This window comes from Callionymus lyra, chromosome 19, assembly GCF_982586985.1.
Source record: "Callionymus lyra chromosome 19, fCalLyr1.hap1.1, whole genome shotgun sequence".
NCBI lineage: Eukaryota > Metazoa > Chordata > Actinopteri > Syngnathiformes > Callionymidae > Callionymus > Callionymus lyra.
The window spans coordinates 20207229-20233171 of record NC_141836.1 but is presented as its reverse complement, the minus strand read 5'-3'; the positions used below and the strand labels follow the sequence as shown (position 1 = coordinate 20233171).

Below are 25943 nucleotides of genomic sequence, written 5' to 3'. Positions count from 1 at the left end.
TAAAGGTTGTAGAGGGGAGCCTATCCCAGTTTCTTCAGGTGAGAGGGGGGGGACACCCTGGATAGGACGGGTCCATGTTCTAATATTCTATTTTTATTTTCAATTATTCAAAATAATTCAACATTTCAATGTAAAAAAAATTAATTTAAATTACAAAAAATGCTTACAAAACAAACAATTAATAAATAAATACATTCAGCATTTAAAATGTAAATTTCAATCGGTTAATATTCTGATGACACTGATGAACTTCATAATTTACTCACAATGGCCGCATAGATGCACTCAAAGGTCCGCATGTGGCCCGGTGCCGCACCTTTACGCGTGGTTTAACTGAAGATTTACTGGTATCACGCATCGCGGTTTTATTGGGAAAATAACATTCAATCAGGATCCAAAGGTCGACGTGTCTTATATCGGGACTCGTGCGACTGCTCCAGTGAGTAGAAGTGTCGCCGTCATGTTCCTGATCAGTGTAAGTGTTGAGTCACGCTCCGCTGACAATTTATGAGCTCTTATATAAATGATTCAATAAGCTGCGTCTCCATCCAAGGTTACTGATGGTACGCTTCCACGTGTGGTCAACTCCGTACAAAGAAGAATCATGTTTTCAAGAAGCTCTATTTCCAGTGTGTTTACATTAAAATAGTATGGAGCGTTCTATCCTCTCAACAAGCTTCATCAACTAAGTCTGCGTCGGAGCCTTTGAAGTTCCTCCCAGGGTTTAATCTTTCTGTCATTCATGCTTTCAAAGTCCTCTTATTTTCTACTGCTCGCATGGTCTATCTTTAGGAGCAGATTAGCAACCGAGTAGCTCTAAAAACAGCAAATTGATCTTCTTATTTCGGTGGAGCTGGACAGAGTTGAGTCCTGGCCTCTGGCTGCTGCCCCCGTGACCCTACAACTGGACGTCCTTCTCTCTGGAACAACCTTTCTTGCCGCAGCTTCATCTGACTTCCCGGGGATGCAGCACAACTCGTCTGTGACAGAGAACTTTGTATTCAGGGCGTCACGGCCGAGCAGAGGCGACGTTCGCTGGCACTGCACGAGCAGATTTACTTTAGGGGTGCACGCTGTGACTGAACAGACTTGATTAGTCTGCAGTGTGTCGCCTCAATTCTGTGCGTGCCTTAAACACATAGCTGAATTCTTCGGAGACAATTATCTTTTCACGATATTCAAACAGTGATGAAATGATGATCGATGCAGTCATTAGAGCTCAACCTCGACACATCCATGACATACGGAGGATCAATGAAAACTCTTGAGCACGTTGGCATCTTGACTCCAGACTGTCAGGACACAAAGATTTACAACTCGATATCAATGCTCAGGATAATAGTCGATGCTCGATACCATTTTGATAACATGATGATAATAAAAAAAACATCTTAAAACATGTTAAATATCAATAGTAAAACATAAAACGTTGCAAAACAGATGTGCAAAAAGAGACTCCAACTTTGATAAGTTTTGAAAATGAGTGTCGTATCTGTTAACAACGTTTTACTTTTGACAAATCTACTAAAGACTGATAATGAAGTTTTTTTCTGGATGCTTTTTTATCAGGATTTATCATCTGAAATATGGGTCTAGTTCAGGGGTCGTCGATGTATCAGAAACACAGTCTTGTAAGAGTTAGTCTTGTGAATAGAATTTAATTATATTTAAAGTGTCTTGTATATAAAATATGTCATAAAAACAGTTTTCTCTTTAATATCCAGAAAATTTTAAATGACAATAATAATAAAAGAAAACGTAGAACAAACAGAGAACAAATTCAGAGGAACGAACTTCACTTATAAACAATCAACTACTTAATCAAAAAGTCAACTTTATATGAATAAAATAAATATTATTGGCTCTGGCTGACATTAGAGAACACCAATTGTACTTTAGAAAGAACCAAACAAAATGTAATAAAATGTTTTGATGTGTTAAATCAGGAATTCAATCAAGATTTATTTACTTTTAGCTGTTGCAGTGCATTGTGGGTCTAGCATGAGAAGTTGCATGCGGTTGTAAACACCAAACACAAACATTTGAGACTGAGCTAAGCAGCTAGATGGGGGGGTCACCTGATTCTAGGTTGGTCCTGTGGCTTCCACCCAGCTGGAAATTCACCAAAAGGTTCTTGATAAGTCTCCACTGCCACCTTCCTTTTCCATCAAAAGTCCTTTGAAGAAGACTGTGAGCCAAGGATGCTTCTAATGGAAGTGCAGACCCTCGCATGTGTGTCAGTTACAAGATTACCTCGTTGATTTTCCTCGGACTCAGCAGTTTGTCCCCCTGGCAGCTGATCTCGTCACAACAGGTCACCTCTTCCGGCCCACCAGCAGCGACCTTGATTAACCTCCAGGTTTCTTCTGCTGTTGATTTATTTTCAGGACCGAAATAGACGCGTCAAACCTTTTGATTTCCAGCTTCAGATCAGGGACCCTCAAACCCCTCGATCTTATATCGCTGACCATCCTCGACTGACGTTGATTTATCGCCCGAGTCTAGCAGCAACACCGTCTCCAAGGTGATACTGGGTGTAACCAAAGATGGATCTGCCCCCCCCATCTTACACACACACACTAAGGTCTCAGTTTGTTGGTTATTGACATACCCCCTCCCCACACCAGCAGAACGGGTCACTAGGGTTGGTTTTGAAGGCTCATTTAGGAGTTATTGACCTTTTTTTTTCTGCTGTGATTGCTCCTCGTGTGATCAATATTTGGTGCATGGACTCTTCTTGAAGTCTATTATCATCAGCATTGGTTTAAGGAATCACTCAACGTGTGGCGTCAAGACTGTGACTCGACTGAGATTTGCATTTGTGCTGCAGGGGAGCAACGTGATGGAGGACCAGGACCTGAGGGAGATCGGGATCATGGATCCAAGCCACCGGAAGAAGATCCTGCACGCAGCACGCTCCTTTCCCAAGGTAGCAAGCATGGAGTGACATCAGATGATCACGCGTTTATTTTGCTTATAGCTAAAAGCGTTCGTCCTCAATTAATCAATTATATTTATCCCTTTCCGTGCACACACTATTAAGCCCTAAATTAATTCTGACAGAACATGGAGAATGTTGATTAAATGTGTTTTGTCGAAATGTCAGTCAAAATACTTCCATCTTCAATCCAACATTTTTATGTTTTTTCAGTGGTTCAGATGGAAAAGGAACAGAACAAAAATTGAAATGAAATCATAAAATTTAGCACAAAACATTGCCTGAATAAAAACAAGAAAAGCACTAAGACCTCATACCACTGCCAAGATCCTCATTTCACATGTATTTGTGAATAATAAACTATCATATAATCAAATAAAGTAGAGAAACAATTGAAAAAAGAGGGAAAAAACATCTCTTCTCACGCACGACTTTCATCTGTGAGCAGGTCAAAGCTCTGGGCTGCGACGGCTGCAACTCTTTGTCCTCCTGGCTGGAGAATCTGGGCCTTCACGAGTATCTGCACAACTTCCTGGCCAGCGGCTATCGCTCTCTGGACTGTGTGAAGAACCTCTGGGAGCTGGAGATCGTCAACGTGAGTCGTCTAAATGGAGCGCAAACAAGCATCAGAGGGTGAAATGAGGTTTTGAAAAAAAAAAAGGGAAACTCGGGAATAAGAGTGAGACATGGGGGTGGGAGGGGTCCATTGTGCTTGTGACTGATGTGGTGGTGGTTGAATTGAAGGTCTGGTTCTGCCTCCAGGTGCTGAAGATTTCCCTCCTCGGACATAGGAAAAGAATCATCGCCTCGTTAGCGGAGCGACCGTACGAGGAGCCGCCGATCAAACCTCCTCGTCTCTCTCAGATCAGAGTGAGAAGCAGAAATCCACAACCACTTTTGTGACAAGGAGCTCTAATGAATCGTCTCGTCTTCAGTGTCAAGACCTGCCGGGCTCCCAGAACTCCTTCAGTCAGATGGATTCCTACTCCGGACACTCCATGGATCCTCTGCTGCCGACAGAACCGGCGAGAAAGAAGCCGCAGGAGGGCGACGTGGACGCGAGGCATCGCAGTGAGCGACACAGACCAAATGTAAGTATCCATCGTCTCCCTCCTTGTTTGGGTGGGTTGTGACCATTTTGTGCTCAGGAACGAAGCGAGGAGCGTCATCGAGAACCCCGGCTGACCCTGCGGCCGCCCAGCCTGGCGGCTCCTTACGCTCCGGTCCAGAACTGGCACCATCAGCCGGAGAAGCTGATATTCGAGTGCTGCGCTTACGAAGCCAGTGTGAGTGTCAAGGCTTCCTCAAGTGCGCTGCAGGATCTCTGACGAACTTTGGTTCTGGTTTCAGTATCTCGGGTCGATGCTCATCAAGGATCTGCGGGGTACCGAGTCCACCCAGGACGCCTGTGCCAAAATGAGGGTGCGTGGTTCAAATAAAAGGTCATGGACATGAAGAGTATTCATCAACTTTTCCATGTTTTCTTCACAGAGGTCGACGGAGCAAATGAGGAAAGTCCCGACGATCGTTCTGTCCATCACGTACAAGGGAGTGAAGTTCATCGATGCTGCCAATAAGGTTTGTTACTTTAATACAACAATTTTCAAGTGAAATCAAACAATTTTCAACTGAAATCAAACCTTTTTTTTTAATGAAATCAAACAATTTACAACTGAAATAAAAAAACAAACAATTGAAATCAAACTATTTTCAACTGTAATCAAACTATTTTCATAATCAAACTTTTTTAAAAAATGAAATCAAACAATTTTCAACTAAAATCAAACAATTTTCAACTGCAGTTTAACTGTAGCCCTGACACCAATATTTCATTTGAATCCATATTTGTTTACATACTTGTTACATACTTGTAGTAGACATGCAATCATTTGTTTAAACTAGGGGTCTCAAACTCTGGCTTGGGGGGCACCAGAGGTAAATTCTAGAGACTTGACCACAGTTTGGTCGATGTGTGGGTTTTCTGCTAACAAAGAAGCTGGTTCAAACTGTTTGATGAATATTTTTTATGCAAGGTTTCGTCCATTTTAGGTTGTGGTTTTGGCCATATTTTCTTGTTTCTAATGTGTTTTGTGTTTGGCTATGAAACCACTTTAATACGGCCACAAACTGAAACGCTTGGTTTCAACTGTATGTATATATATATATATATATTGGCTACATAGCTCAAAGTCCCTCATCTCTTCTGGTTGCAGAACATCATTGCAGAACACGAGATCCGGAACATTTCCTGTGCGGCCCAGGACCCGGAGGACTTGTGCACGTTCGCCTACATCACGAAGGACCTGCAGACCAGCCACCACTACTGTCATGTGTTCAGCACCGTGGATGTGGTAAATTAAATCCTGCTGGTTGTTGTTGAGCAGAATCCTCTGAGGAAACTCGCTGATGTTCCGCTCTCCCGCCACAGAACCTGACCTATGAGATCATCCTGACCCTGGGTCAGGCCTTCGAGGTGGCGTATCAGCTGGCTCTGCAGGCTCAGAGGACCAAACACCACCAGGGCGCCGACGTCATCGACACCAAGTCCAGCAGGCCGACGCACAAACCTCGGGCCAGCGTGAGGAAGTCAGGGGTGAGTCGAGCTGTTCTTGCTTCAAACCAAAACTGCCGAGTCAGACGGTTAAGAATAGATTCACTTCTGCTCTCGGCGCTTATTGTACTGATTATGACTTTTTGAAAACTTTCTGCATCACTTCAAACCCGCCTCGTCCACAGTTTCCAGAGTCGACGCTGAACACCTTCACCTTCACCTGGGTCTCATCAATTTGCCTAGTCATCACTTTTAAGAAAGAAGGACAGCAGTTGTTACCTTATATCAAGTTTAAATGTTACTCTTTTTAACATTTAGAATAAAGTTTCAGTTTAAAAGGCGTGATAATTAGACGTCAGACACAGAGTTTAACGTCCACAAGACTCTTGTGCATCTGATGAATGGCAGTAAAATGTTTTTTAATGATACAAAGTTGGGGAATTTCCTCAATGAGTCACAAGATCTTCTTAATAATATGAGATAATACTGTATATATTTATTTAGACTGTTCAGTCACAGTCGTTTCATTTCACCTGCTCCCACTTCTCATTTCTCTTGATCTTCATCATCTTCATTATGCTCTTCATCGTTATAGACATCATGTTCAACTGTTTCACTGTCATCTGTATCACAAGGATCTTCATCATCATCATTTTCTTCATAATCATCACAACTGTCTTTATCATCCTCAACTTCTTCACCGTTGGCATCATCTTCTTTCAGCCTCCATTATTTTCCTCACTTGATTTCATTAGTTTCTTCCATTTACAAGCACTTTTAATATAAATATCTTCTTTTCTAACGCTAACATCCTGAAGAGATCACGGTTACGTGTCCCTCTGGCGCCCTCTAGTGACATGTGAGCGGTAACACTTCATCCTGTCTTCCAGGGTGACATCGCAGAGCAGGAGGAAGATTCTCAGGGCAGCGCCACGTGGCTCGTCGACCCAAAGGAGTCCAAACGCACCATCAGCACCAAGTACGAGACCACCATTTTCTGAGTGGACCCCCCCCCCCTCCACCTAACACCTCCGTCTGGACCTGGCCTCCTCCTCCTCACCCTTTTCTTTCCCTCCCTCTGTCGTGCCTTCCACTGTGACTCTCCGGGCCAGGAAACCGACTTCCTCCTTTTTCTCACTTATGGCTGAGCTTCCCCACTGACCCACCTCCAGTCCTAGACTCCTCTCACCGTCCGCACTGACACCTCCTTCCTTCCACCCTTCCTCTGCTGACTCCAAGTGCTTTTTTCTTTTCTCGGTGCTTCCCCGGCTGTGATTAGGCGACGTCAGAGAATCTGATTCTCAGAGTGACCTGCTGCAGCTCCTGGCTTAGACTCGCTTCCTAGACTGTTTTTTTTAGAGAGACATTTCTTTCAGATTTCCAGCAGCAATATGTTTGTATTTATTTTTGTGTTTCGGGAAATGTTTGTTTTTTTTAGGTTATTGAGACAGTTTATCACTGTGATTATTGATTATTTGTTCATTCTTACCGAAGGAAGTTCCTTCATTGATGACATGTTAAAGCTTTTATCCTCGATGTGTAACTGTTCCTGCCAAACATGTGAGCTTGAACCCACCAAAAGTGAGCTTCAAACACCAAAAGCGAGGGAACTGTTTTTGAGCTAATATAGGATGGATCCCTTTATGATGAGTATCTCTCCTTCAAACCATTCTATATTTCATCCAGTCACCTTCTAAACACCAAATCAGCTGTTTTAATTGACAGCTCGCTGATCCAATTAAATGTTTAGTCCTCCGACTCAATGGGCGGAGCTTCACAAACACTGTTTTCAGCGACTGTTTTAATAAAGCTGCAAATGTAACCATATTTACAGAATATAAAACCAAAGTCAAAGATCAAGAGAGAAATATCTTATATTTGACCAGAATAACATGTGCAGTCTCTTCACTCTCTGGAAAGAAAACCTCTTTTCGTGTGAGTCCGGCGTTAGTCATGTGACGTCCACCTGCATGACTTCTTTCAGGATCAGGTTAAACCCGAAAGCTCTCTTGAGTTTCTCTCCTCCACTCATCCCTCTCCTCCACTTTTGTTCTCACCATCACTCTTGAGTTAACGTTTAACATCTGCAGTTAGTCATTACCCTCCATCCCATTTTTTTTATTTTAATCCAATGCTTTTGTTTGCATGTCCCCCTGTGTGCAGCTGACCGCTGCGGCCGCTCCCGGACAAGATGTTTGACGGATGGATTTTTGTGTTCGTCAGGTGACCTTCCACATCGTTCCAGGTGGAAGAAAAAAAAAAACGTTTTTTGTTTGCTGAAGCTCATGCATGTGTTAAAGAAGCACTTTTGTTGAAAATGTTTGGGTGTGACACTCTTCTTCTGCATGATCCTCTCGACCTCACACTGTCGGTACACGCCCCCTGCTGGACGTTCTCCAGCCTGTATCCAAATATTGTAGCATTTTCCTACATCGGGGTCCTCAACGGTGACGGCATGTCACCATCCAGACCAGCCGACTGACACTACACTGAAAAAGGTTTTCGTGGGTTTGTTGTCGGATGATGATGTTATGCTGGATCAGGTGTGGCTCTGATCCTCCCCTGGATTATTCACCAAACCTGCCATGCAGGCTTTTTCAGTTCACAGATGCAGGCAAGTCAGTAATAATAATGTCAGTACGTTGCTGTTTCGTGGTACTTTTTTTACATCGGCGTTTGATGAGGGTACTTCAGTGGTACTTGCTCTGGTACTGGTGACACTTTTGCACATCGCTGAGGAGTCGTCGACGATAACCAGAATGATCTTGTAAAGGAATCGCGCAGTCTGTATTTTGATACTTGAATTATTTTTGCTTTTATAGATATCTATATATGAATATATATGTATGTATGTAATTTTTTGACTTTTGTCGAAAGAGAGAAAGAGGACTATGTCTTATAAAAGCTCAACATATCGTGAATAAAAACTCTGTGATTTTAAAGAAAAGGCTGAGAGAACACGTCTCAGATGAGGGACCTCACTTTGGAAAAAAAAAAGATTGTAAATAATCTTGGGCTTCCAGTCTTTTTTATGATTATTTTTCATAACTGTACGACTAATAAACTTAATAATTGAATCAAATGTGTTTTATTTTTTGAGAATATTTTTTTTTACAGTCAATCACACCATTGGTTTTGATTTTAAAAAGGTGAAATAAAAAATCTAACTGTGATCGTAAAATATGTTTGTTTAGTTTTTTTTTGTTTTTTTTATCATATTGTCTTTTTACGGCACATCGGTTTACAGCATATTTGTACATTTTAACACTCGGACACATTAAATACACCTAAGTTTTATTTACACATTACACATACCGTCACCAAATTTTGAACAGTAATCTAACTATTTGTTGTAGAGATTTATAGGGAGCAGAGAAAAGAACAGAAATTATTTCTTCCCATTATTCCTACTTTTCTCTATCACTGAACATAATCTTTTTTTATATTTAAATGTATTAAATTGTGTATTTTGATTGATATCATTTACTGTTAACTTTATTTCTTTGACTTGAGGTTTTGGATCATTTTACTAATGTTTATATCGTGATCTTAGATGAAAGGTTGTTTTTTTTTTCTGAAACCGTCAGGTCTTATGAATAATAAGACAATTAATAACTAAATAAGTACTGATTAAATAGTAGTAAGGGTGATAAGAATAAAGCATTGCTGAACAAGATGCTAATAAATATTAATTTATGCTTTAATATGATTTAAAAAATCGATAGATAGACTTTATTAATACCTCTGGTAATAATTTGTACCTTAACATAAGGTTTTTAACAATCTATTCTTCTGGTACAATTAATTTTATCCTCTTGGAGAAATGTTTGGAAAAAAGAGACATTTTAGCAAGAGATACGGTGTTTTCGTTTTTTTCTCTTAATTTTCTATTTATAAAATATATTTTTCTGTCGTTTAATACAAATCTCTGTTTTAGATCATCCTGATATGACATGATGATGTGATGACACAAAATGATTGTTTGTCACAAATAATAAAACGCCTTCGTTGATTGATTTTCTTCTGATTGGCTGATGGTTCTGCTGTCAGTTCTATGATTGGCTGCTCATCAGGCCTTCACCTCTGATTGGCTACCGAGTCACCTGTCCGCGCGCTGATTGGCTCCCTGAGTTGTGGCTTCTCTACCTGCAACTCCTGCAGGTCAGTGCACGTACGAGCGTGGGGGCGAGAGGATCCACCATGACGTCTGACACGAGCTAAACTTTTGTTTTTAACCGGTGAGTACTTTTACAATACAAACTATTGCTTTGTTTTTGTTAAGAAAAAATTGAATTGGTTTTCGCTTTATTTACAGATCATTCGAATTGATCATTCTAATAAACAAAAACCTTAATACTATTTCTCATAACCATGTTTATGAACTTCTATTCGTATAACTAGTGTTAGTAGAAGTAAGACTGATTTTTGATTAACTTTGTTTTATTAAATGTTCACCTGCAACTACTTGAATAATCTGCTATAGAAAACTGATGAATGACATACATTAGAACATAAAATGTATTCTTTAAATCCTGTAAATATGTTTTTAAGTATTGCCAGTGACATGGATTGTTCTGAAATAACTTTCTAAATGTAACCACAAGTAAATCCTTTAAATGGCAGGACGTGAATAACTCATCATGCAAATATAAAGTTAATAATTCTAAATTCTTTTTTTGTTCCATACTAAACTTGACAGTGTTCTGTGGTTAAACATTAATTCTCGGTCAAACAGGGGTTGCTCAATGTTTACTGATAATGATTAAACCAGTGTGTCTGCCATGCTTGACATATTTGGACCTCTTTACGAGTGACACACTCTCCACTCCTTCATAGAGAGCTTCAAGATCTTCAGATCTTCTCCTGGCTCTGGTCAGTGGACGGGAGTTGTCTGGATGGCAGGGGAAAAAAAAAAAAGCAAGCACAGTGACATTCCTGTCTTATTAAAGTCAGACGAGGGTGTGTGGAGTTCAGTGTTGCTCATTTGCTGGTGGCTGAAGCTGACGAGGACAAAAAAAAAAACTCCCTTAACTGGTGTTTTGTTTATTGTTGAAACATTGTTATGGGAGAAGGTCATCATCTTTTCGCCTGGAGCTGTCACTGCACTGTTTATATGTCAACCTCGAGTCTCAGGTTTGCTGTTTGAAGGTTATCCTGGGAGTCCTCCTCAGATCTGCTGGAAGTTCGGCTTTGAATGAGGCGGTGTAAGAGCGGGTCCAGTTGTATAATCGCTCAGAGCAATAAATGTTTAGCTATCGCTCGCACACACCTGAGGCAGGTGCGTGACAAGTACGCTGCACTGCAGGTTGTTTGTCCTGCTTGGAAGTACTTCGACCTGTGCGTCAGTCAAACTCTATACAGTCGAAAATAATTCATGCATTTATCGCTATATCTTGACGCGAGTTTTTACAGAAGTGTGATGATGGAAGACAATCTGGTGTATCACATAACCTGACATGACGACATGACACCAAGTATGTGTTCCTGGTTCCTTTTTCAACGCTTTATTATAAGAAGAAGACATTGATTCTCTTATTTGACCAATTCTCAAAAAGTCTATTCTGATCATCATCATCATATACATATTACATAAATCATACATATTTATTCAATATACAGTGGCTACGGAAAGCAATCAGACCCCTTTTGATTTTCACTCTTTGTTTCATTGCAGCCATTCGCTTAAATAATTTAAGTTCATTTTCTTTTACCCATTAATGTACACTCGGCACCACATCTTCCAATGTAGAATTTATTTAAAAAGGAAACTGAAATATCACATGATCACATGAAGTATTCAGACCCTTTGCTGTAACACGAGAGCATATATATATATATATATATATATATATATATATATATATACAGACAGTTTATATAGTATCCTCTCGTCCTCAGTCCTCGCTGGGATCTCGCAGGATTTCGTTGGATCTTTTAGCTGTGGAGGGAAAAATAAATCAAAATATTTTATTTTACACACATTTTATTGAAATCAAAAACATAAAACAAAAATGACTTTTTATAGTATGATTTGAAATCTCAAAAAAATATAATAATAAATGATAGTAATAATAATATGTAAATTAAATAATTTTTAAAGTGCTGTTAAATATTGATACAGTATTAGAAAATCATATTTTATTGTTGGTGTATTGATATTTTCTAATAATGCTAATAAATATATACACCCAGTGTATATATAAATTAATTATATACTTTCTTATTCTTATTTATTTTAATATATCTATTAGCGGTGTGCAAAAATAACGTTAAAATGACAATACAACGTATACTGTATTCTGATTATCTACTATTGTATCATCTTATAGATGTTGTTTGTTTTTTATTTGCCCCTTTGCAGTAATATGTTGCTATAAAACTATTTGTCATGGTGGAGATATCTGTTAATTTATTTAATTATTCTATCACGTAATAGCTGTTGGACAGGGTGACATTTAAAATAAACATTCCGTCAGGAGGTATGAAAAGCAGGAAGTACCATGAACAGTTCCAGGATATTGAGTAAGAGGTTACTGAGGTGTTTAATGACTTCAGCTGATGTTGTGTTTGGTGTTTCTACTTCTACTTCTACTACCATGAAGAGACTGTAAACATCAGATCATGTCATTGAAACTAACTGTGTTGAGCTATGAAAAGGATTTTTTTGTTGATGTTCTCAGATCCTTCATCATGTCAAGAGAGTAACCTGTAAAAAGACTGTGGAGTCGATACTAACCTGGTGGAGTCCCGGGTGCGATGCCGAAGAGTGACACGTGGCCTGGTGGCGCCGCCATGGATTCTGGGGTAAACATGGACAGCGCCGGCAGCTGCGACAGCGTCATCAGTGCGAACTCTGCCTGTGTGAGTCCGTCTGCTTCTGTTTCTCTCGTGTCATTCTTTCCAAAATAAACCGTCGTCGTGGCGTTCGTGCAGAGCGACGACAGCATGGATCATTTGTCGCCCGAGGAGAGGGCGTGTCTCGTGTACCTGGAGGAGATGATCGAGGCCATGGAGGTCCAGGAGGACAGCGGGCTTTCTAACGACGAACCAGAGCCGCCGACTCACACCAGCCGGGGAAAAGGTATTGGTAAGTGAAAATAATATATATTTTAATCTTATTAAATCAATATGGTTTCATTTCTATATACCAACTTTGATGGACGAGTCCCTTGTTTTATCACATTCCATTTTCTTTTATTTATTTTAATTTAATCTTCTTTATGTTATTGTATTTATTTGTATTCATTATAACTTAGTTGATTGAATCCACTTAATTCATTCTATATTCAGTATTTTATTTTACTTTATTTATTCATTATTTATTTGATTGTAATCATTTCATTGAGTCTATTTTTTTATTCTGTTCCATCTATTCCATTTTTTTTAAAGTTATTTCTTATTGTTTTTTACATTATAATTTTTAATTGTATTTATTTTGTTCCATTTTATTGTATTTATCTTATTCATTTTATTGAAAAATCTACCCACAAACTAATACTATGAAGTGTTTCTGACTCTAATATCCCCTCAGAGTTTATTTTTGGATAACTTTGCGTTGCGACTCATTCATTCAAGGTTCTGGTAGAGTTTGTTTCTGGAGGTTCATGTTCTGGAGCCAACACCTAATGTCTCCTCATCACTTCCAGACGTGGCCGGGCTCATCTCCAATTCGAGGAGAGCCGAGCGGATCAGCCGTGGAAACAAATCTGTGGATCCAGTCTTGAGCGGAGCTTCTGATCTGTCGCCGGGATCTTCTTCTCGTGAAACCCTCATGGTTGAGTCGCCCTCTAAAGGTGGAGAAGAGAAGTCCTCTGGAGGGATGAACCTGGCTCTGATTCCTCCTCCCTCTGACTTCATGGACGTGCCACAGACTTCGAGGTCACCTGGACCACGGAGTGAAGCTCCGAGAGCACCTGTGGAAGTGGAGCAGCTACGACAAAGAGCTGCTTTAAAGGGTCACCAACACAAGCCGGATGCTCTCGCTGAAACCCCCTCACTGGTTTCACCTCCGAGAACTCCTCCGGCTGTGGCACCGAAGCCCAAGAAACTCCCCGCTAACATCGTCCTCAAGTCGCACAGGTTTTCTGGCTCCGACAGCAGCTTGAACCTCTCGCCCCCTGCTGGCGGTGACCGGAACATGATCGACCATCAAAAGGTCCGAATGGAGGCCCTTCGGAAGCTTGGGTTGCTGAAAAGCGACGAGAAAGAACCTAGTCCTCTCCTGAGTCCCAACCATACTCCCAAGACCAGAAACTCGTGGGCAGCCCCGACTTCGCCGGCGTCACCCAGGTCACCCCAGATCCCGTTGACCCCGCCCAAACGCCCCTCAGACCAGGACTTTCTTCCTGCTCCGGCTGCTTTTTGTGACCCAACGCCGCAGATCTCAAAACCAGCATGGTCAAGTCCGCCCGAGTTGCTGCTGACCCCGCCGAGGGTCACCAAGTCCGCCACCCTGGAGCGTTCAGGTCCAGGCCTGAGCAGCATCAACGAGCTGAACCCGGCCGATCTGCGCAACACAAGACCACGACCCGCTTCTCTGGGAAGTAGAAACGAGTTCTCGAAAGTTCAGGGGCCCCGTCCCGGAGCCGGCAAAGAGATGGACACTCGGCGGTCGCTTCCCGCCCAGGGGACCTCTCAGAAGCTGCCACGTTCTCAAGGCATCAGCGTGCTCATCTGCCCTCGGGCCGAGAACGAGGAGGACCGGCGCAAGGCCCTCAGGAAGCTGGGACTGATCAGAGACTGAGTGGACCTGCTGGTCTGATGGCTACACTTTCATCTCACAGGACTATAAATCAAATGTGCTGACCCTTAAAAACACACATGAACAAAGCTTGGGTGAGGTTCGTTAATTCTGCTTCAGTCTACAATTTTTACTGCATTTCAAACATAGGTTTTACAAGGAGGAGAAAAATAAATTCCCGCTGACTTTTATCTTCTATTATCTAGTGTTAAAAATATTGAAAAAGATATTTTAAGTAGTCACTTCGATGCTCAAATGTTAAAGGTTGGTTGAATGCGATGTGATCTGAACTCAATGAATTAAGGATCAATAACAGCACTTGTTATTTTGTAACCACCAAATAAAATAAAATGGATTTGCCACACAATAAAAAAAAAAAACGTCTCAGATGAATACATTTAATGAAACATATTTATTGTTGTGTTGAGTCTGTGTTGCTTCCTTGTAAACAGAGTTGTACCGCTAAGTGTGGAAACATTATAATTAGATTTAAAAAGCAGACGTCGAGTTATTTGAAACATGCGAACGCACCTCAGATACCTGTCTCTGTGCACGAGCACGTCCCTCGACTCCTGGCGTGCCACATCCTTTATCTGATGGCATGTGAACACCAATATCATTGTGCAGGCTCAGTGAACCAGTGCAGCTTGTTTTCCCTCTTGTGTTATAAAAGTTTAGAAATGTGATGCTTCAATGACACTTTCTTTTGTCGGGGAAATAATGCCGGATAGAATTCCCCAGTTTGAGACGTCCAGTTACCTTTTCCAGCAAATGTTTTGTAGGTTTTGCATGTTTTGAAAATAGGAGTTTCATTTTAAGGTACATAATGTAAATGGCTCACACACATATTCACCCACACTGATGGGAGTAGGCTGTGATGCAGTGCACCAGCTCAACCATCAGGGTAAGGTGTCTTGCTCAGGGACACAATGCCACAATCTTGTCTGGAGCTGGGATTGAACCTGCAACCTCTCTGACCATGAGTCAACCACTCTACAATCTGAGCTATGACGCCCAATAGAGCAAGTCAACCCTTTGGTCTGGTTGAGCGTGGGTTCAATTCCAACTTCCTCCACCACCAACCAGACAAAGTTGAATGGGACACAGTGAGCCTGGTGATGTGTGAAGCCTCTGGCAAAAGTTACCTAGTGGAGTGGGCGGAGCTTGTCGCTCTAAAGACCTTTAGGGTCAGCGTGGGTTTAGTTCCCTCTGCTCCAGGTACATTTATCATAGTTGTTGATTATCAGCACTTTGTGACCAAGCTTTAAAATAAATGATATTACATTTGAGGGCATCCCACGGTCATCTGATCCAGTTAGTGTTGGAGGGAGTGGGAATCAATCCCAGATGTAACCCAACTGAAGGCTTTCAGAGCCACTTGTTCTATCTACACGACCACAGAACCTCCATGTGGAGACCTGTGCTCTGGGCATATTTAACGTACACGTTGGATCTGCATTGGTGTTTGCAGAGGCCCGGTTTGGTTTGAGGTCCTATTTCACATGGTTTATTGACAGGGGGCTCCCCGACTTATGAGATCGGTGTTGCTGCATAGACCGAGCAATCAGGGTGAAAGACACAGGGGCACCCTTAACACAGCTACTCAATGTTTGGGGGGCGCAGGCCACTGGAGGCTGCCTTTCATCAAACAACGGCCTACTGAGAGAATATTTATCTAGTGATGGGTTGTTGAGGCTTCATGATACAGCATCAGCGCTTGGATGCTGCATCATCATGCAGTGTCTTTATTTTGAAAGGCCACTAGAAAGCACGCATTATATTTGGCTATGAACTTATAACTAAATGAAACCTGGCATCATTTACAAAGTGGGATTAGCGTCAGCCGCTAGAGGGAATCGCACACATTCGTAGAACTAAGGTTATATTGATCACCTGGGTTAAAAAAGCTACATCCCCTTGTTCAGTTTTTTACAAAATATATTAGAAATTACACATAACCATTGACATCGAGGAATAGAAGAAGTGGTTGAAAAAACCTCCAGAGATCCAAGCACTTACTTTAAACAGCACAAAAATATCAACACAAATGAACACAAATGTGGGTTAAACAACACAACTATATAACCACAAGCAACATAAGTAATTTTGTACCATTTGCCCAGATCTCTGGAGGTTGATTCACTCAATGAATCATCTTATTCCCTAGTTAAGTTATTGCATGTCTCACGAGCATTAAAGACAAAGACAGACAGTGGAGAGCACGTCGTTTATTTTAAATACAGTATATCGTCATTGGTTTAGCCTGCATACACTAACATATCATCAGCACATATCTACACAGTACAGACGAGGACTGCTGCCACCTGCTGCAGCTCGGCCTACATTGTTTTTCCAAATCAACAACCAAGATCAACATCTGACAGTCAGGTTAGCAGAATCCTTCATTTAAACTCCATTTAAACCTTTATTTGAAATAGAAAACCACTCATGTCAGCGTGCCTGCCACAACACGGACGTCAGGTATAGGCAGCGTGTGGTACTTTACTGACACAAAAGTAAATCTTCTTACAGATAGAAAGTTGGCATCTGAAAAATATGTGATTGGAGCTGCTAGACAAAATAATTAGAGGGCGAGGTCACAATCTGATTGACTCCTCAACGCTCGTTTTACGTGCAGATTTCAAGTATTTCCTCTTTTCTCTAAGAAAAGAACGGTGATGTGGCGAATCTGGTCGTTGCACCATGTGACCCGTGTATGGCTTTAAATGGGGTTTAAAGACTCGGCAGGTTGAGTTGTGAGCGCAGACAGTAATGCGAGTGGGATGCGTTCCATATACTGGGGGGAAGGAAGGGGTTCCTGCTGGAGAACATGCAGAGAGGGAACGGTTCTAACCATGTGTCTGCCAACCATTTAGGCACATTTTCTATGTACAGTTAGTTCTCCTTCCAGCCAGTGATCCAAACATCCAGACTGTTTTGACCAGAGCTGGAAGGGTTCAAATACAAATTGTGCTTTTCATATCTTTTCATCTGCGAACCCACCGTGCACCTGCTCACTACTCGCCTACTGATTAGGATACAACTCTGAGTGGTTCATTGGTATTTTTTGCACTTTTTTTTAGCACAACCATGCACTAAGAAAAACACGGAGATGTAAAGCGCACTTACAAAAAACAACAACAGAAAAAACAAGAGAGCATTGTTGAGGTGATGTCACACAGGATGGAGGAGGCTGACTAGCAGTTATATATGACACATTTACATGAGAATGATAACCAAAAAAATGTAGTGGACCTATAGACTCAAGCCTGTTCTAGAATCAAGTGCAGACTCTCCTGGTTCTCTCCAAGTCACAGGGAGGATGTCACCTGGGGATACAAAAGGTAGGTTTAAGGACACAGCAGCTCCTGAACTCTCTTAAATATCAGATATTGTTTGTTAAAAGTAGAGTTTAGTCTGATCAGATTACAATCATCGTGTAATGACGAATGCTATTTTTTTTTTTAAGTTTCATAGTTTTCTTACTACAATGTCGCGGAGCAATCCCAGAGAGTAACGATGCCACGAGGAGCGTGGCGGAGTAACGACAGAGAGCGTGGCGGAGTAACGACAACGAGCGTCTCGGAGTAACGCCAGGGAGCGTCGCGGAGTAACGCCAGGGAGCGTCGCGGAGTAACGGCAGGGAGCGACGCGGAGTAACGCCAGGGAGCGTCGCGGAGTAACGGCAGGGAGCGTCGCGGAGTAACGCCAGGGAGCGACGCGGAGTAACGCCAGGGAGCGTCGCGGAGTAACGCCAGGGAGCGTCGCGGAGTAACGCCAGGGAGCGTCGCGGAGTAACGGCAGGGAGCGACGCGGAGTAACGCCAGGGAGCGTCGCGGAGTAACGCCAGGGAGCGTCGCGGAGTAACGCCAGGGAGCGACGCGGAGTAACGCCAGGGAGCGACGCGGAGTAACGCCAGGGAGCGTCGCGGAGTAACGCCAGGGAGCGACGCGGAGTAACGCCAGGGAGCGTGGTGGAGTAGCGCCAGAGAGCATCGCAGAGTAACGGCAGAGAGCGTCGCAGAGTAACGTCAGAGAGCGTCGAGGAGTAGTGCTAGAGAGCGCCGCGGAGTAACGCCAGAGAGCGTCTCAGAGTAGCGTCGCGGAGTAACGCCAGAGAGCGTGGCGGAGTAGCGTGGCGGAGTAGCGTGGCGGAGTAGCGTGGCGGAGTAGCGTGGCGGAGTAGCGTTGCGGAGTAGCGTGGCGGAGTGTCGCGGAGTAACGCCAGAGAGCGTCGCGGAGTAACGCCAGAGAGCGTCGCGGAGTAACGCCAGAGAGCGTCGCGGAGTAACGCCAGAGAGCGTTGCGGATTAACACCAGAGAACGTAGCGCAGTAACGCCAGGGAGCATCGCGGAGTAATGCCATGGATCATCGCAGTTATACCACAGAGCCACACAGAGTAATATTAAAGATCCTCGGAGAGTAATACATGGATTTGTCCCCTTCGCAGTGATCACTTCACATTCAATGAGATTTTCAGAATGCCGTTAGGGATTTGTTGATTGTGAGCTAATAACACTTTAAAGGGAGGGTAGGTGTTCTCCAAACGTGAGCAAGCCTCAACACATCGTAATCACAAACAAAACAAACAATGAAATGATGTTACCTACACAATCAATCAAGATGTGGACGTGGTTGATTGAAATCATTCTAGTCCTAGCAGCTCCACATCAAAGACGAGGGTGGCGTTTGGAGGGATGATGCCGGGATGACCTTTTGCTCCATAGGCGAAGTCTGACGAGCAGGTCAGCTTGGCTCTTTGGCCTACGCTCATCTGTGGAGGCAGAGCCGAGAGTTGACAACAACCAATTTTCCCCTCACACTGCCAAGTGTGATTTTAGTGTGACAAACTAAAGTGAAGAAAAGTGGCTAAATGAGCATCTAAGAGAAAGAAGTGCACGGGGAGGTCGTTTTGCTCGTCCTCTCCATTTAAATCTGGCACAGCACTGCAGAGAAACCACAGCAGTGAGTCGGCAAAAAGTGTGAGAGTCACTGCAGGACAGTATCTAGCATGACCTTAGGAATACTGATGAAAAAAACCTGAAAAATTCAGTTTTACACGTGTATAAAACACAAAATAATTTGCTTGTTTACCGTTAGATTAAAATCTTAGTTTACAAACACATACTTGCACGAAACCTTCTTCCCAGCCACGGATAACTTCCTGTTTGCCAATCTTAAACTTGAAGGGCTTGTCCCGGTCACGGGATGAGTCAAATATGTGTCCATTTGTCAGGGAGCCTGGAGAGGAAAATAAAATACAGGATTAGAAGAAGAGTATAACGTGTAACGTCTACTTGGATGGTAGAAGAACCTGGTGCAGCACCTCAGTGTCAAGAGTGAGTGGAAGTAGTGACACAACAGAAGTGTCCATTGAAGAAACAAAAAATAAAAGTGACACCCAAGTACACATCAAAAGGTTTTGTTCAGAAGAGCGTGATACGTGGACGAGGTGCAATTAGAACAAACATAATTTAAAAAAATTCATTTATTTTTAATGTCAACCAAGTTATGTTGCGTTTCCTTAAAAACATGTAAAGAATTTTGTAAATTCATGGATGAGTGGAAATGAATCTGATATCAATATCTATAAATGGAACTTGAGTCAGCTTGGTTGTCCTCTCTCGGGTCCTACTCAGCTTTTCTATGGCTCAGAATCACCGCCATGAACTGCATGGTGTCTGGACTAGTTCCCGTTTTTCGCTTTTGGTCTTATTAAGTTTTATTAAACAATTTCCCGAAGGAGACCTCCAGAGGCATCGATAAAGTCTATCCATCCATCCATTTATCAAGAATGGCAATAAGGCTGATAATGGTTGTGCACTAAATACTCCAAGCAAGATTTAAAACTAAATTAGAGTCTGTAGATCAAATGTTAAGCAAGTTACAGCCTTTTTAAGTCCTTCTTTTAGCCCTTAGTAGTTCTTCTGAGTCTGTCATTTTTGTTTTGAATATTTTTCTTGGTTCATCAGATACTATTACTACTACTATTTTATTTTTTTCCTTAACCTTATGAACATCTAATGCGCCTCTTGAATAGACCTTGGACCTTTTTTGTATTCAGTGTTTGTACAAAATATTTACTTTACAAAATGTGCTTAAGCAAATACTTTGAGTGTGGTTATAGTAAAAAAAAGAAGATTTTATCACCAGAAAAACACTCTGCAGTGATTGGTCAAGCATTATGGTTTGTCATTGCGCATCATAATCCTGGAAGTCTTCACCTCCAAGGGACTTGTTGTATTAACAAAGTCAGGCGTGATTACAGCTGGTTGGAGGAGGAGTGAAGCCATTATTACGTCATAATTGACTCTTGTAACCTCTTGTTCGCCAAGATTTCAGACGGGGGGAACTTAAAAAAGTAATAACTTTAAAACATTCTCAGATTTATTTATTTTTAATCCATTTTTGGCATTTCTACAAGCAGGCAACGATTTTTATCAAAGTTTAACATTTTTTTTATTAAAGTTTTAATTTTTATCAAACTACTCTCAAAGAATAATTGACTTATTGAATGTTTAACATCAATAGAAGTGTATACTGCAGATACAAAGACACACCACGTAACATCAGTACCCGAGACACATGTAGCAACACTTTAAGTGACAACACCCAGAAGACTTTATTAACCAGAGAGTGACTTGTATCAGTACCTGCTCGTGTTTCACTCGCGTCTCTCTTCCACTGCGACCATAATAGAACCTACAGCTCAGAAATAAAATCTTCACGTCTCTCCTCTTCAGATTCCCAGATCTAGACACAGCTGTCTAACAAAACACACAGCTTGGATTATTCCAAAACCTTCAGCCTCTGGATTAAGTGAATATATAGGACAAAACAATTGAGACACGATGGGCTCATAAAAGACATGCATCAATCTGGGGGATGGATCATCAAATATTAAGATAAACCCTTGACCCTGAGCTGGTAGACACGAGGAATAGTATCAAGGGAGACCTGGATCAGATGACCGTTTGACCAGCAGCAGAGTGTGATGTCATCGTCTAGACATGTGGCGACTATAAATGTCATTACAAAGATATTTCCAACTGTTATTGAAGGTTACGTGACTATGATTTAACACAGATCCCATTGATCAAAACACATAACAAGAACACATCTGAATTTAAAGAGGCAGCGCTGCATTTACAACTTTTGTATTTTTCTACATGACAAGTGCCATAAGGTTTAAACCATTTCAGTCATGTTCATTAATAATGCTTCACATCTGACACCTGCAGGGAATATATAGCTTCCATCTCTCGTTCTATTCTTCCTGAAGAAGAACAAAAAGCACATGGAAAATTAAATAAAAATGACAACTGGATCGTCTTCCTTTTTAAACTGGATCCCTGAGTGATTGTATTATGTAAACAAGACTTTCAAATGTCGAGAACTATAGTAGAAATCTTAGCGGTGATCTGACTCTTGACGTGCTTATCTTAAATAGTACAAAGGAATTAAATCAAATGTAGCGCAGATATGACTGGGCATCAGAACCTTTTCAGATAGAAAAGAGAAAATGATCACTGAAGAGTCCAGAGATTAGAGGCAAAACCATGTCATATTTTTAAAAAACTTATTAGCCAAAATATTTCTGCTGCATCATAAACATCTAAGAGTGTTTTTCTTTCAATATACATTTCTAAATAAACTAACTTGGTAGACGATGCAACATCATGTCATTTAGCACCCACCAAATTAACAGTATCTAATTCCCATCAAATTACCTTTTCAACGGTAGTTATACTGTTATTACAACTACAGTTGTTGACATTAATAGTAAGTAAGTCATTATTTGTAAAGTGCCTTTCTAGACCAGGGTCACAAAGCGCTTTAACAATTAAAAACAATACACAGTTAAAATATATACTTTAAAAGGCCAAGACACATAAGACAAACACAGGAGTCCCAGAAAATCAGGGAAAAGCCTGCACAAATAATAATGTCTTAAGATGTTTCTTGAAGTAGTCAGTAGATCCATCAAATACAGAGAGAGAGGAAGATCGTTCCAAAGCTTAGGAGCAACAGCCTGGAAGGATTTCTCTCCTGGCAGCCAGTGAAGAGATTTAAGGATCGGAGAAATGCGAGTTCTACTACTAGAGCAGGTCAGAATTCTTGCTGCAGAGTTCCGTATCAACTTCAGGCGAAACAGATCCTTCTTGTTTAGACACCAAAATAAACTGTTACAATAGTCTAAACGAGAAGACACAAACAATTATGATTACTTCCTTATCTTTTCATAATCTTTGGCATTTTTATAAGTCACCGTACCAACAGGAACATTAATGTATTTTATCTTTAGACAGACACCCAGTGTCCACTTGTCCATTGGTGAGCCGAATTCCATAGTACTTCCGTTCTGCATACATCGTTAATCTTTTAACTTCTGCCACAAACAATCTTAAAATATAGACTTGTTTAAGTTTTTCCAGAACAACTCTTCTCGTCGAGGCTTCGATGCAAGACATTACAGACGAGTGTCATGGGGGTATTTGGACGAAGACTACCGAATGTCATTATCTTCATTCAAATGGATTTACATCTTTCGAACATATTACTCTGAAAATAATCCCAACCCTTAGTCGGCACGAGAGTGAGTAAAAAGGAGTGACGCTTGTATTTTGGGTCATCTCTGGCCCTTTTTATAGGTCACCGGGAACATGAATATACTTTTATATTTAGACAACCACCCATCCACATGTCTATTTGTGACCCTCTGAATCAGAAGATTGTTGGTGCACTTGGGAAGACAAGATGTTCTCCAGAGTTGGTCTGTTTCTCCTCATCTCTCCAGAGAAGGAGCAGACAGTGACCCCACCGGGTGATGTCTGGGTTGATGTCCTGCACCCTCAGGACATCTCTTATCAAGAAGGATCTGTGAAGGAGGCTCTGACTGATCCAACAACTTCACTTCTACTTCCATGTCGCTTGTATAACACCAGCATGTAAAGCGAGTCAGCCCCAGTTACGTCAACATTTGGGTTATTACGACCCTGTCGGAGCCTCCCAGACGGTTATAATCCGCTCAGCCACCAACCCCCCCTAGAAACTCGCACAAAGACAGAAAGAGCCGGAAAATCAGACCGGATTTAATGCCTGGTGTTTCCGTGCGTCTGGCTGGCCCTCCGAGTGAACCCTGTGGTGGAATCTGTCTCCCACCGTCTGCTCCCAATTCCCAAATCCAGACAGACGACTGGCTTTTCCTGGATCCCCCTCGACCCCCCCTTCCCATGTTTCCTGGTTCAGGTCAGTGCACCGTTTGCTGACCATGACACATCCCGAGGATCCAGATCTTGTCGTGAAAGGGTTAAGCAACAAACCAGCCTCACTCGGCTCTGACTTGACCATCGCCTCGCTGCCTTTCAAACGTCTCGCCAAAGATCGGTGGCGCAGGATGAAGTTTGCGGATGGAACTCACCAACATAATGCACCACACACGTCTGCCCTTTTTTGGGAAAAGTCCTTCCTGCAAAGAAGGAGGAGAAGAAAAAAAAAAAAAAGACAGAAGATTTCAGTCCCAACATTTGTGGCGCAACTTTCAGATGATGGAATCGGTGGTTGGGTGTTCGTGTCTTCTCACCGTCTCCAGGGGTGATTGTCTCGATCTCCACTCCCATGATGTTCGCCTCGTTGTGCCCGACAAACACTCCTCACGCACGCAATCTGTCTGTCTGCTTCCCGGCGGATGTCCCCGTTTCGCTGTCTGCAGCGTCAAGCTACCTCGGAGCACGGGGCTTCCGAAGTTGCGCCTTCAGAATAAAAGCACACCGTAGGACTTCCTAGGGGTCATTTGAGGTTTGGTGTGAATATGTAACAATATTATAGCCTCTGCGGTTTAAAAACGATGTCATTTTTTTGACCATGTTGTTAATCATGTTTTTGCGAATTTCCCAACTTTTATTGAAGTGATCACATTGAAACATTCCTACATGCGCATTTTTACACGTTAGAGTCACGTGCTTTTTTAGAGAAATTCTGATCTCTATTCAGAACAAAACTAATTTCAGCCAGTAATAATCAATAGATCAGACAATATATCAATTAATTTTTATTTTGAGGCACAGTAACCATTTTCTTTTGCAGTTATTTTCTCTGTGGTTTCACAGTGCTATATAAAAGTTTGGGCTCCCATGTGCACTTTTGTTATTTTCCTTCAAAATCATTGGTCATGAAATGTAAGGGAAATATAAAATATAGGACAGAGATCGTCAATGTTTTTTGCACCACGGACCTGTATTATGTCGGCATTATATTCACGCACCGACCTTCAGATAAAAACATTAAAAAATAAATCCATATAGAGTGTGTTTCCCTTTTTTGCACTATTTTTATTTTTATTTTTTATAATAAACTTGACTTAAACAAGCGTCTTGATGTCAAAACAAAACACATTTCAGAAGTAATAATCAATAATACAAATTGTTAATATTTCTGATATAGGAGACACCACAAAAGAAATGTAATATAGAAATAAAAGCCGCTTAATGCTTCCTGTAGCTTCTAATTAGAGTCTGGGTTCTGGCAAAATAAATTTCTTCTATTCTTCTTTATCAAACATCTCCAGTTCAGTCAGCTTTGATGGTTTCCAGGCATTGACAGCCAACTTTAAATTACACCACACATGCCTAATTTCCTGAAAGAGATCTCCAGTGGGATTCATTAAGTATATCTAATCTAATCTAAATGTTTAGTAATATACTGGACAGAGGACTGATATGGCCATCCCAGCACTTTGGATTCGACCTCTGCATGAACGCCTTAGGAGATTGTGAGCAGTGTTTACGGTGAAAGATCTGATTCGGCCCCAACGCAACTTCAACTTTCTCACTGATTCCCAAGACATTGTGCTCCAGAATCCACGCCAATCTCAGCTTAAACAACATTCCCGGTGCCTGCACTGGCAGCACACAATGACCACATATAATAATAACCACAACTAGATTTGACAAGTAAACCAAGAGAAAAAGGCGTTTCTGCAATTACTCATTCATACACCATCTTCTTCCTGAATAGTTCAATGATGCACAGTGACACCATCTGCAGCAAGATGATGTTAATCTTTGGAACTGGTCTGTGGGTCCATCTTTAACTTGAGCCTTAGCCTGGAGAGAGTTCCGCTCCTGTGGAAAACATCTTGTGTGGTTCCAGTTCCAAAGACTACGTTACCTCGTGGACAACGCGATGGACCCTCTGCAGTTCGCGTACAGGCCTGGAATCGGTGTGGAGGATGCGGTCATCTACCTGCTGCACAGGTCCCTCACATGCCTAGAGTGCGCTGGCAACACTGTGAGAGTTATGTTTTGTGTGCTTTTAATACAATCCACCGAGCGCTGTTCAGGGGGAAGCTGGAAGGTGCAGGGGTTGACCGTCGCCTTGCTGCATGGTCCATTGACTACCTCACCAAAAGGCCGCAGTACGTGAGGCTTTGTGACTGTGTGTCGTATGTGGTAGTCTGCAGCACGGGGGCTCCACAGGGTACAGTGCTTGCTCCTTTTTTCTTTTTCAATGTACACCTCAGACTTCTGCCACAGCACTGCCACCTCCAGAAGTTCTCAGACGGCACAGCCATCGGTATCTCCAAGGGGAAGGACCTGGAATACAGGGAGCCAACTTCCTCGCCTGGTGTGAGCGGAACCACCTACAAATCAATGGCACCAAGACGAAGGAGGTGGTGATCAACTTCAGCAGGAGGGCTCCAGCAACAGCGCCGG

The 25943-nt window shown here is 42.0% G+C and overlaps 3 protein-coding genes and 1 long non-coding RNA gene across 14 annotated transcripts in view; 2 read left to right on the top strand and 2 right to left on the bottom strand.

The window, feature by feature from the left end:
- Positions 1-8571, top strand: part of anks1aa (ankyrin repeat and sterile alpha motif domain containing 1Aa) — a 46566-nt gene extending 37995 nt beyond the window's left edge. For 7 of the 8 annotated variants that reach the window (XM_087780880.1, XM_087780876.1, XM_087780875.1 and 4 more), the window contains 10 exons: positions 2831-2929; positions 3387-3533; positions 3701-3808; positions 3874-4029; positions 4087-4224; positions 4289-4360; positions 4430-4516; positions 5152-5289; positions 5367-5531; positions 6380-6761. In XM_087780880.1, coding sequence (XP_087637006.1) covers positions 2831-2929; positions 3387-3533; positions 3701-3808; positions 3874-4029; positions 4087-4224; positions 4289-4360; positions 4430-4516; positions 5152-5289; positions 5367-5531; positions 6380-6490 — 1221 coding nt within the window. In that variant the 3' untranslated portion in view covers positions 6491-6761. Of the gene's footprint in view, positions 1-2830; positions 2930-3386; positions 3534-3700; positions 3809-3873; positions 4030-4086; positions 4225-4288; positions 4361-4429; positions 4517-5151; positions 5290-5366; positions 5532-6379; positions 6762-7652 lie in introns of those variants that run through there. The other variant, XM_087780877.1, reaches the window with a different exon arrangement.
- The window catches only part of LOC148059882 (uncharacterized), a 312120-nt gene that overhangs the window by 158830 nt on the left and 127347 nt on the right, over positions 1-25943 (bottom strand). The gene's annotated exons all lie outside the window — the stretch shown is intronic.
- On the top strand, positions 9642-14915 carry LOC148059888 (specifically androgen-regulated gene protein). Its single transcript, XM_087780892.1, has 4 exons — positions 9642-9727; positions 12170-12350; positions 12423-12576; positions 13136-14915. The coding sequence occupies exons 2-4, from the start codon at positions 12246-12248 to the stop codon at positions 14230-14232; spliced, it is 1356 nt and encodes a 451-aa protein (XP_087637018.1). The 5' UTR covers positions 9642-9727; positions 12170-12245; the 3' UTR covers positions 14233-14915.
- Positions 16443-23967, bottom strand: fkbp1ab (FKBP prolyl isomerase 1Ab). 4 transcript variants are annotated; one of them, XM_087780898.1, is made up of 5 exons: positions 23813-23967; positions 23651-23698; positions 19358-19470; positions 18836-19003; positions 16443-17558 (listed from the first exon to the last, which is right to left on the bottom strand). In XM_087780898.1, the coding sequence occupies exons 1-4, from the start codon at positions 23847-23849 to the stop codon at positions 18875-18877; spliced, it is 327 nt and encodes a 108-aa protein (XP_087637024.1). In that variant the 5' UTR covers positions 23850-23967; the 3' UTR covers positions 16443-17558; positions 18836-18874. The 4 variants fall into 4 exon arrangements, with proteins under 4 accessions (XP_087637024.1, XP_087637023.1, XP_087637025.1 ...); XM_087780897.1 differs by having other exon boundaries at positions 18840-19003; XM_087780899.1 differs by having other exon boundaries at positions 16443-17573; positions 18853-19003.